This window comes from Glycine soja, chromosome 16 (assembly GCF_004193775.1).
Source record: "Glycine soja cultivar W05 chromosome 16, ASM419377v2, whole genome shotgun sequence".
Lineage (NCBI taxonomy): Eukaryota > Viridiplantae > Streptophyta > Magnoliopsida > Fabales > Fabaceae > Glycine > Glycine soja.
Genome location: NC_041017.1, coordinates 6,379,850 through 6,393,168, shown reverse-complemented (window position 1 = coordinate 6,393,168; position 13,319 = coordinate 6,379,850). Strand labels below are relative to the sequence as shown.

The following is a 13,319-nucleotide window of genomic DNA, read 5'->3' as shown; positions in this document are numbered from 1 at the left end:
TTATCAAACATTTTAAAACGAAATATCCAAAAAAATATTTTATATATATATATATATATATATACACGCTCATTAGTTAAGGGATGATGTATTTTAACACAAGAAGGGAGTGCAGTGAAATATTTGCACCTTTGAGGAGGTGATATTATAAAGAATATTTTAATAATGTAGTTTATTTTAATGGAAACAAACAGAATTTTAACACAAAATTAAAAAGAAATAAATATTTGTATTTTTTAAGAGAGGAAAGTGTAATTTATTTTAGTAATATTGCTATTAATAAATATTTTAATACTTAATTGATAATGATAACAAAAAAATTAAGTAGACTAAATTGGCTTTTAGTAAAATCTAATGCAATGATAGAACATTAAAATTTTTTGTATGAGTTGTTTTAATAAATTAATTAAATTATATATTAATTTCAACCCTTGCCTTTTAGTACCTTAACTAAATAGGATGATAAAGCGTGAATGAAGTAAAAAAGGATATTTTACTCTAACGTGTTTGCTATTTTACATTAATTTTTATAAAATTTAGGGTTTTAATGACGTTTTTAATTCTTTTATTGAATAATAAATTCATATATATATATATATTATAAAAAAGGAAGGAAATTCACTATTTTTCATTTGAGTCGTTAATCTAGAAGCATGTCAAAATCAAATCGTGGTCATGTAACCCTCCCTAAGGGTTATTACTTATTAGGGCTGGTCCTGGATGCAGTGCACATGCTTGGGTTTTCTTATCAGTCTTTCTTTGTTTTGTCCTTTTTTTGTATCTTTCCCTTCAAATACCAAAAGAAGTTTGAAATTTACCAACGTATGCATCATGCAAAGACAACCTGTCAAGACTTACATTGACTTCATAAATGGTATCATATTCTTCCAGAGGAATTACACTCTCTTTTCCCTTACAAAGGCAGGTATTATACTTCATTTTCCCAACTTATGTAAAATATAAAATATATTATACTATTCACTTTTAAGAGATCGTCGAAGTATTGCACTCTTGTGGGGTTTTCTTCTCCAGTAAATATACCTTTTTTTTTTTACTTTTTTCCAATATACATTATTTGGGAGATTTTTTTCTCCTTTTTGTTTTTTTAATTTAAAATATTATTATATAAATATTATATTATATTATATAATTTTTAATTGATTTTAAAATTACTTATTTATTAAATTAAATTTTATAATTTTGTTTTTTTTTTATTTTTTTAAAGAAAAAATATACTGATAAAGAAAAATAAAAAAATTGGATAAAATTTGAGTACACTCTTTTAGTTACTTTATATGTACTTTTGTACTTAAATTTATACGTTATTGATATTTTTTTTGTTATGTTCGTTAATTAAAAAAAAAGAAAATTAGTTATTAGTACTAAAATAAATTAAAAAACACAGTAAAAAAATAATTGGTACATCTATATATCTTATACAATAGACATAAAATTTCAAAGAGTAATAACTGTTATATTGAAAATATCTTTAAATAAAAATATATTGAAAATATCTTTAAAAATATTTATTTAGCAGTTATCTTTGACTTAAGTGATAAGAATTGATATTTTTATTATTTATGGCTTGTAAAAGATTAAAATATGAAAAATGAAAGAAAGAAAACGACAAAGGGTAGTCCGGTTTTAACTCTAAACGAGAATGTAGAAAAAAATGTGAATTTTCCGGCAACATGGTTATAACAGAAATAATTGTCCTAAGATATCTCCATCTTTAATTTTTTCTTAGTCAAATGTAATTGTTTAAGTATTTTATTAATAATGTAATATAATGTTCTTTTATGAATAAATTGTTAAACAAAAAGTCTTCTCATTTTTTAATTATATCTAATGACATAAACAAACTAATTATATTTAATAATATAATTATATTAGAAAATTCAGATTTTAAATAAAAATATTCACCTAAAAAATATGTTAAGTAAATTAAATCATAAAACAAAAATAATTATATTTAATAATATCATTTTCTTTTAAAAAAATTAAATATATATATATAATTTAATTCAATAAATAAGTAATTTTAAAACTAATTAAAAAAATTATATAATATAATATTTATATTTTATAATATTTTAAATTAAAAAAACAAAAAGAAGAGAAAATATCAAGTAATGTATTGGGATTTAAATTACAAAGTAATATACATTGAAAAAAATAAAAAAGAGAAGGTGTATTTATGAAAAAAAACTCACTTTTGCTCCTCATCCCTTATGATAAAATATATAATTTAATATACTTTTTTTTTATGGGTTCAAAGAATACGGATTTCTTCTGACTATTAATCCAAAGATTAATTTTATTCATTATCCATGTCTGTCATTGAAATAAAAAATTTACACATAAAAAAAATCAAATATAAGTTTCTTTACTAAATAAGTCGTTCTCCTACATATAAACATTTAGGATTAACACATCTTACTAAACAAATATTCTTTAAAATGTATATTTTAGTAATTTCATTTTATTTAATAATAATTTTTATATAAATAAATTCATTAAAAAATTTGAATGTCTATTATCCATATATTAACATTATATTTATTAAATTCAATCAACATATTATATTTAAAAATATTACTAAAATTTATCATGTATGATTTTAACAAATATAATAATGAATATTATATAAGAAAAATGCTAGATTATTTAAATATTTATATAAATATGATTAATAACACTAACTAAATACTAAATTAATATTTGTATTTAATTTGATTTTACTTATATATACATATATCATTTGTAATTATTATTTTAGAATACTAATTTGGTAAAATAATAATTAAAATATATTTTAAATATATAATACTTTATTTATAATCATAATAATTAATTTTATAAGTTATACTGTTAATTTTAATAATCTAAAATATAATTCACTACTACACAGTGACAATTAGTAATATTTTCTATTTAACATTTAGTAAAATATTACTAAAAACTTTTAGTAACATTTAAAAAATATAATCAAATATAAATAAATATTATTAATATATTTTTATGATATTTTATGAATATATAAACTAAAATCTTTAGTAAAATGTCACTACTGTATTATTTTTTGTAAGAGCATCATATGTGACTAATAATTTTTTTTCTAAAAAATTATTAGTAAAATTAATATTACTAGCGTCAAGTGCTTGAATTAATTGGCTTGGGTATCATTTTGTTTAACCAATAATAGTTCTAAAGTTAGAACCTTGTCAATGTAAAAAAAAAAAACATAATTAAGAAGAAAGACTATATTAATGGAGGTGCCAAAAAATATAATAATAGAATCCCGCTTCTCTTGCAACAAAAGGATGTGAAAAATAATATATAATGGAATCATCATGTATATTTTATTCAATGAGAGTAATTTTAAAATAAATAAAAAATTCTCAACCACTTTGATAGTTAGGAATCTATAACAATTTACATGAGATCTATAGTAACTCCCCTCCACTTGTATCAAAAGTGCAACTCTTAATTACACTCATATACAAAAGAAACAACTAAGCTCATCTAAAACACATAATTAAACTTATTATATTTTTAAAACTCAATGATTTATAGCATAAATTAAATTAAATTTCTTTTATATTTTAATTTAAAAAGTTGTTAAAAAAAGGCAAAATTATAAAATTGATCTCTCACTTTATCTCTAGTTTTGGATTTGGTCTCCCAATTTTTTAATTCATGAATTTGACCCTTCTATTTTATAAAATCATGCAATGTTGGTCTCTCATGCCACAATTGAACTTTGACCGTTAGTCAATGACGTTGATTGTCACATGTCAAGTTACTGTTGGATGATGACTGTCACATGTCATATTCTGATTAGATATAAATTCCATGAAAGATGAAATACATTGTTGTTTTCATTGACCAATCAGAATATGACACATAACAGTCATCATTTAATAAGAACGTGACACGTAGTAGTCAACATTTCTTTGTAACCTTAAACATATAATTATGACCAGGTGAACCAATCATGCACGATTTTAGAAAATAGGATGACCAAATTTGTGAGTTAAAAAACTAAGAAATCAAACTTGAAATTAGAGATAAAGTAAGAGACCAATTTTATAATTTTACCTTAAAAAAAATTACAGTGTTACATAAATGGTTATGTGGAAGTTTGAAATTTGCCCATGCATTATTACAGTATGGAAATTTCTGCTTGCTAACAGTAACAGTTTTGTAAAGTAAACGCGTGCAACATACCAAGCTAGACTTCTATTGACCCCACTGATCGGCTGTCTTGTTTGATATTTTCTTTCTCACGTTAATTACTTCCATATTATGAATTTATCGCTTCTCTTCATTCTTCATCCTAATTAGTTTTCAATATTATAACATTTAAATGATTTAATATAATTAAAATGTATAAGGGACTGCAACAAATTAATATTTTTTTTCTAAATTATATATTTAATAATACATAACTTTATTACAGTAATTTGTTTTTATAAAACTTATATATATTTTTTAGCAGCATTTTTTTAAGACTTATATAATATATAAAGCTTATTATTAAGATCATATAATCACAATACCAGAAAATAAGAATTATATTTAATTTAAAGTTCTATTATGTTGCCCTGAAAAAGGTTCTATTATGTTCATTAGAAATAAAAATTAGTTATAAATATTTTATTTAAAGTTTCTCAAGGATAATTTGAAATTTAATTATTTTAAATAAGAAAAAACCATTTGGAATGTAAATATTATTGATTAATGTTTCCTAACATTTATTTCCTAAATTAATTGGTCATAATTAAAAGATAATAATTTAAAAGTAAATTTTAATTTTGATTTTGTGAAGTACGATAATCATATATGTGCAACTGAAATTAAATTGTAATTAATCTGCAATAGAAATATAAATGGAAAATATAAAAAAGTAATATAGAAAATGTTTCACTTACCTATAAGTTATTGATTTAAGTGGTATTACACTATTTCTCTTATTCCCTTAAATAATTAATGTCTCACATTTGAGTTTTATGAATAAAAAACATAATTAGAACAAGAAAAACCACAAAAAATAACCAACCAAAATAATTCTCAACCAAGAGAGAAAAGCAAAAAAAAAGTTTTTTTTTTTAAATATTGGATTCTTATCTATATTTTAAGTTTTAGTTTGGGATTTTGTACTTCAAAAGTTTCCTTTTAGTCTATCACATGGGTTAGACCAAATTTGTTTTTTACACTAACAATGTCAATTTTAGCCCATATAATATCTCTTACAATTTATTCATGTCACCAAACTTGTTTAACAAAGAGAAATTTTAATGGTCTAAACTAAAGTAAAAAATTTTAAATTTAATGAACTAATTAAATTAAAACTTAAAATATAGATAATGGACAAAAATTCTAATTTACTCTTACAATTTAAATATAAGCCTAACTTAATCTTATAAAATCAACTTATAAGATTATGATTACTTTTCAGTTATATATTATATTTTCATTATATTTTTAGTTGATGTGAGATCTTCAACTTTTTAATATAAAAATTATCATGATGATTTAATGTTCATAGTGTTAAAAAAAAAAGTGAGTAAATATGTGAATCAATTAATGTGAGTTGTTCAAGCTTAAGTAGTAGTTTCAAGTTTAACTTCTGATTATTCATAATTATGGTATTTGACTTGAAGAACATAACTTTCATTAAAGAATATCTATTGTTAGACAAAAAAATCTATACCAAAAAACACGGGCTTATTTTTAACTCAAAATAAATGTTTTATAAAAAATTATAATTATTGAATTATGTTTTAAAAAACGTCAAAAGCTTAAAATAAAAAGGATAGCTTCGAAAGCACAGTTGCAAAAGGTTGGAGATTAAAGGTGTAAAACTTTTCTATTTTGAACCAAGCTGTAACATATATTTATGTAGATACAGTAAAATATCTCTTGACTTCAACGAAAGAAAAGTACAATATTTCTTGACTCTGGTTCGTGTTTCATGATGTTTTGCATATAAGTATGCATATCCCATGAATTGCTTGTAAGTACTTCTCCTGCATTTGATTGTATCAGACAATCTGTGATTGAATCCTTCCTCAAAATTTCCTCATGGTGTTCATAATTCCAACGCTTCTGTCCATGAAGCTCCAACCACTTTTGCTGCTTCTTGTGATGTACTTCTGTGCATTTGCTGCTTCTTCTGAGATTGCTTCAGAAGCAAATGCTTTGTTGAAGTGGAAATCCAGCCTTGACAACCAAAGTCGTGCTTCTCTCTCTTCATGGAGTGGCAACAATCCTTCCATTTGGCTCGGAATTGCATGTGATGAGTTCAATTCTGTTTCCAACATAAATCTTACAAATGTTGGATTAAGAGGTACGCTTCAAAATCTCAACTTCTCATTACTTCCAAACATTCTCACTCTAAATATGAGTCACAACTCCTTGAATGGAACTATTCCTCCTCAAATTGGTTCCTTATCCAATCTCAACACTCTTGACTTGTCCACTAATAACCTCTTTGGTAGCATTCCCAATACCATTGGTAATCTCTCCAAACTCTTGTTTCTTAATCTTTCTGACAATGATCTCTCTGGTACTATTCCTTCTGAAATAGTACACTTGGTTGGTCTTCATACATTGCGCATAGGTGATAATAATTTCACTGGATCCCTTCCTCAAGAAATAGGTAGATTGATGAATCTGAGAATACTTGATATTCCTCGGTCCAATATCTCAGGGACTATCCCAATCTCAATAGAAAAGTTATGCAATTTGTCTCATCTAGATGTCGAAAGCAACGACCTTTCTGGCAACATTCCACTGAGAATTTGGCATATGAACCTAAAGCATTTGTCATTTGCTGATAATAACTTCAATGGTTCCATCCCCAAAGAAATTGCGAATTTGAGGAGCATCGAGACTCTCTGGCTTTGGAAAAGTGGGCTTTCTGGCTCCATTCCCAAAGAAATTTGGATGCTGAGGAATCTAACATGGCTTGACATGAGCCAATCCAGTTTCAGCGGGTCTATTCCTCGTGATATTGGGAAGTTAAGGAACCTAAAGATTCTTCGTATGTCGAAAAGTGGCTTGTCTGGCTCCATGCCCGAAGAAATTGGGAAGTTGGTTAACCTCCAGATTCTAGATCTCGGAAATAATAATCTTTATGGCTTCATTCCTCCTCAAATTGGTTTTTTGAAACAACTTGGTACACTTGATTTGTCTGATAACTTTCTCTCTGGTGAAATCCCCTCTACAATTGGAAACTTGAGCAATTTATATTATCTTTACTTTTATGCTAACAGTTTATCTGGTTCTATTCCTGATGGAGTGGGAAATCTCCATTCACTTTCCACTATCCAACTGTCGGGCAACAGCCTCTCTGGAACAATCCCAGCTTCCATAGGCAATTTGATCAATTTGGACTCCATGCTCCTTCATGAAAATAAACTCTCTGGATCAATTGCTTCCATTATTGGAAATTTGTCAAAGCTTAGTGTATTATCTTTATACTCAAATGAGCTCACTGGACCAATCCCAGCTTCCATAGGCAATTTGGTCAATTTGAAAACCATTTACCTTGATGGAAATAAACTCACTGGATCAATTCCTTCAACTATTAGAAATTTATCAAATGTCAGGAAATTAACATTTTTTGGAAATGAACTTGGTGGCAAGATTCCAATAGAAATGAGCATGCTTCCTGCTCTGGAAAATTTGCAGCTAGCTGACAATAATTTTATAGGCCATTTACCTCAAAACATTTGCATTGGTGGAACGTTGAAAAATTTTTCCGCTGATAATAACAACTTCATAGGCCCAATTCCAGTGAGTTTGACGAATTGCTCCAGCCTTATAAGAGTGAGGCTTCAGAAAAACCAGCTAACTGGGGATATAACAGATGCTTTTGGTGTACTTCCAAATTTGGACTACATCGATTTGAGTGACAATAACTTTTATGGTCAACTTTCACCTAACTGGGGAAAGTTTCGTAGCCTCACAAGCCTCATGATCTCCAACAATAATTTATCAGGTGTGATACCACCCGAACTAGCCGGGGCAACCAAATTACAACGACTTCACCTGTCCTCAAACCATCTTACAGGAAACATTCCACATGATTTATGTAACTTGCCCTTGTTTGATCTCTCACTCAACAACAATAATCTTACAGGAAATGTTCCCAAAGAAATAGCATCAATGCAGAAACTTCAATTTTTGAAGCTTGGATCAAATAAGTTGTCTGGCTTAATCCCAAAACAACTAGGAAATTTGCTCAATTTATTGAACATGAGTCTGAGCCAAAATAATTTTCAGGGAAATATTCCTTCAGAGCTTGGCAAACTGAAATCTCTTACGAGTCTTGATCTTGGTGGAAATTCATTGAGAGGAACAATACCTTCAATGTTTGGAGAATTAAAAAGCTTAGAAACACTGAATCTCTCTCACAATAATCTTTCAGGTAATCTCTCTAGCTTCGATGATATGACGAGCTTGACATCTATTGATATATCATACAACCAGTTTGAGGGTCCACTTCCAAACATTCTAGCCTTCCACAATGCTAAAATTGAAGCATTGAGAAATAATAAAGGCTTGTGTGGCAATGTCACTGGCTTGGAGCCTTGCTCAACATCAAGTGGGAAATCTCATAATCATATGATAGTAATTTTACCCCTTACTTTGGGCATTCTAATACTGGCATTATTTGCTTTCGGAGTCTCGTATCATTTATGCCAAACCTCAACGAACAAAGAAGACCAGGCTACAAGTATACAAACTCCTAACATATTTGCAATATGGAGTTTTGATGGCAAAATGGTATTCGAGAATATTATTGAAGCCACAGAAGATTTTGACGACAAACATCTCATTGGTGTTGGAGGGCAAGGATGTGTTTACAAAGCAGTGCTGCCTACAGGTCAAGTTGTTGCTGTGAAGAAACTCCATTCAGTTCCAAATGGAGAGATGCTCAATCTGAAAGCTTTCACATGTGAGATCCAAGCTTTGACAGAAATTCGACATCGTAACATTGTAAAGTTATATGGGTTTTGTTCACATTCACAATTCTCATTTTTGGTGTGTGAATTCCTGGAGAATGGCAGTGTCGAGAAGACTCTGAAGGATGATGGACAAGCAATGGCATTTGATTGGTATAAGAGGGTGAATGTTGTTAAAGATGTAGCAAATGCTTTGTTCTATATGCACCATGAATGCTCACCTCGAATTGTTCATCGTGATATATCAAGCAAGAATGTTCTTTTGGATTCCGAATATGTAGCTCATGTCTCAGACTTTGGAACAGCCAAGTTTCTTAATCCAGATTCATCCAATTGGACCTCATTCGTAGGAACCTTTGGATATGCTGCTCCAGGTTAATTACCTTTCTTTATACTAAATTGAGGATATCATATTTTTTAGTTTGCCTTTCTTAGTCACAATTGTCCACATTTTGCCTTTGTCACTAGAATCCTATTTTGCGTATGATAGCACTTTATTTTATTTTGTTACAGAACTTGCATACACAATGGAGGTGAATGAGAAATGTGACGTGTATAGTTTTGGGGTCCTAGCATGGGAAATACTTTTTGGGAAGCACCCTGGTGATGTTATATCTTCTTTGTTGGGATCATCTCCATCTACTCTTGAGGCCTCAAGACTCGATCACATGGCATTGATGGATAAGTTGGACCAACGTCTCCCTCATCCAACAAAGCCAATTGGTAAGGAAGTGGCATCAATTGCAAAGATAGCAATGGCCTGCTTGACTGAAAGTCCACGATCTCGCCCTACCATGGAGCAGGTTGCCAATGAGCTGGTAATGTCAAGCTCCTCTTCAATGGATTAGCTCTACATTGTCACTTATATATAGCTGAAAGATTGAACTTAATAAACATGCTTGAGTTGTAATTGTTCTTTTCTATTTTTGTATTGTATCTTTTTTTTTTTTTTTTATATTGTAGGTCATTTTATTTTAGTTTTTTGGGTTTCTGAACTTTAGATACCTTAACCAAATTATTAATGATAACATTTGTAAGCCTTATTTTTTTCCTATCAAAATAAAGGAAACAAATATAGTGTTATTTTTTGTTTCAGAAAATATAATAATTCAAATCAATTGTTCCCTTTCCTTCAATTAATTTAAAATTAACGACAAGTCAGCAAAGTATAGGAAAATGCATGAACTACTTATAAGGAAGCTTGAACTGAAATTATTTCAATTTTATCTTGAGTTTTTGATTGGATGTTTTACGTAAAGCATTATGCTCATGATAGAATTGCCTAGATATCATGGGTTCTAGAAGAAAAATCTGTTATGCTCCCAACACCAGCATGAGAAACATTTTGTGAGAATCACCTTTACATATGACCCATAATAATGTATTTTTATAACTACGATGTTGGGGTCTTATCCTCTAGAGTGGTCTAGTCTTAAATAACTGAATAGCATTCCACATTTAGATTGATAGACTCTGCTGCTAACCAGACTAAAAAAGATAAATTGCAAGGGGACGATAAAGGAAAGCTTAAAGAAAACTGCTTCTACATTTAATTTCTGATAACCCTAGTTCCTATGAAAGTGTGTTGATATACTTGGGCTATGGATTACAATTAAAAAAACCCAAAATATACCAAAGTCCATAAAAGTCCAACACAAAACATTATTGGTTTGGGAATTGCTACGTGCACCATTTGCTTTTCTAGTATACCCAACACAACATTGTAATTCTCATATTGCCTCTTCGTAATTGGTTTAAAGACATTGTTAGTATGATGCTCTAACCAACTGAACTAATAGGTCTAACGAATTGAGCTAATAAGTCAATTATATTAAAAATAAATTAATGTCGCTAAATAACACTAAAAATTTTCATGTATACTTAATGCATATATAAATTTACATAATAAATTTTGTGACAATTAATTTTGATCTAATAATTAATTTGTTTACATATATAAATTGTAAATAAAAATCATAGATTTAATAAAAAAAATTATATATGTAAAAAATACATTATTAACATAAATCTACTAATGTATTTTGATCTAATAGTGTATATATATATATATATTTTAAATAGAAATCATAGTTTTCATTTACAATTCATATATGTAAAAAAATTAATTATTAGATCAAAATTAATTGTCACTAAATTTATTATTTAAATTTGTATGCGCATTAAATATATATTAGAAATTTTAGTGTTATATGTAAAGACATTAATTATTTTATAACATAATTGGCCTATTAGCTTAGTTAGATAGAGCCTTGTACTAACTACTCAAAAGTCACATTAACATTCCATTTTTTAAAATAAATGAAAAAGTCTTTTATTTAAAAATAAATAAAGTTTTAGAAAAATAATGAAATTTTTAATTTAAAATAAGGAGAAATAATTTTATTAATTAAAATAATGGTTTTAAGGTAAATAAAATAAATGTGTTTTTAGAAAATAAAAAGAATATTATATTTATTCATTTCATAATAAGAAAATATAGTTTATTTTTATAAAATAATAAAATAAAAAAAAATAAAGTAAATAATATGATCAGAGCATCTTAGCTATAAATAAAAACTTATTAGGTCAGTACTTATATTAAGATGTTTCTACGCTCTCTCTTCCTTTTAGATCGTTCCCTTTTCTAGTAAAACTATAATCCCTGACTTGTTAACCATTGAGAGTAGTGAGAACATGTGTAGGGATCCTTAAAAGATCAATTAAGATGAATTTTGGGGTGTTTATGAAATTTTGATTCTATGTTTACAACTATAACTGTGAATTATATATGTTTGACAGACTAATTGGTGTTCTGATGTGAAATTGATGTGTTTTTATGTTGAGTATGAACCCTAGAAAGTGAGTATTTTTCTAATTAGTGTGAATTGATGAAATTAAAAAAGGAAATATTTACTATAAGAGGGATTGAGATACTGATTTTGTAATTTTTTCCCTTTTCTTGCTTTTTAGGGTTTTTTTTTATATATAGTTTGGAATTAATATTATAATTTGGAATTAAAATAGGCTAACAGAATGACATTCTCGAGTTTATATATTGTGTCATACTTTTATTCTTTAAAATTGGTCAAAGTGTATTTAACTATAAGGTTCTTCAAAAGTCTATTTAAAATTGTTTCATACTTTTAGAATTGCCTAGATATCATGTGTTCTAGAAGAAAAATGTGGTATCCTGACCAATGTGACACCCTTAACCTCGACATATGTATAAATAAATAAAACATATAAAAATATTAGTAAACAAATTCACGTGGATAAAATGTTCATATTCACTTCACTATTATCAAATAAAACTTATTAAAAATATATTCGACTCAAAATAAGGCCGTCAAAATTTATAAAAAAAAATATTTTGTTAAATCAGTGAGGTAAAATAAAATAGACTATTATGCTCCAATGTCACATCTTATCAGAGCATTGTGTCCTGACGTCTTTCAGCACAAGGTTTCTTAAAGCAATTCATCTAATCATATGTTCCCTCGAACACAAAGTTTAAGATCATCATAGGATCCAAATACAAACAACACGGAGAGTGAGTTATCACATTCCTAACTAATAGAGAAGCAAGACAACTAGATATACATATCATATAAATAAAATAAAACTTACTTAAACATAACTCACGTAATTCAATCACTTTGTCATTCAAAATTCACTTTTCAATCATCAATCACATTACACAAGAATCACACACTCCGATCAAGACATAATAACACATCAATTTCATAATAAATAATTAGCAAGCGTATGCAACAGTTATGCTAAGACTCAAACCTATATGCAATGTGGTACCATGTCAGTGAAAAACCACCCTATGACGCTTAGGAGTACATAACAAGACACACCACACAATGGGTATGTCAGGTCACTCTCACTAAGTAAAATCATAGGGAGACTAGTCAGGGTCACACTGTTTTATGAGAATGCTCCAACCATGCGGGATCGGCACAGGCTTAAAGGAGCACTCAAACCGGGTGACCCCCAAGGCCTACACTCCAAAGAGTCCGTCAGGGTCTCTCCCTCCTGATTCAGGTTTAACCCCTAAAATAATTTTTTGCATGCAGACACTGCTAATGAATTATATAATATCCACGACCTTACACTCATGTTTTAAACACGTTTAACACAATTGCGCTACAATTTAACATTGGTTCCTAAATAAGAAACCTACGCTTTCTCTTTAACATTGTGCATCAACACTTTTCTTAAGATAACCCTAGTCAGATTATTGTACAATTCTTAGCTTACAACACAAGTAATGTCACATCAAGTGTTAACCACACACTTATTCACAACCAAAACTCATTCACAATTTTACATATCATA

At 28.0% G+C, this 13,319-nt stretch overlaps 1 protein-coding gene across 1 annotated transcript; it reads left to right on the top strand.

Moving 5' to 3' along the window:
* The first annotated feature begins 5,953 nt into the window (after positions 1–5,953).
* On the top strand, positions 5,954–9,915 carry LOC114391008 (MDIS1-interacting receptor like kinase 2-like). Its single transcript, XM_028351994.1, has 2 exons — positions 5,954–9,349; positions 9,489–9,915. Exons 1-2 carry the CDS (start codon positions 6,088–6,090, stop codon positions 9,821–9,823), a joined length of 3,597 nt encoding a protein of 1,198 aa, XP_028207795.1. The 5' UTR covers positions 5,954–6,087; the 3' UTR covers positions 9,824–9,915.
* Positions 9,916–13,319: the final 3,404 nt, after the last annotated feature.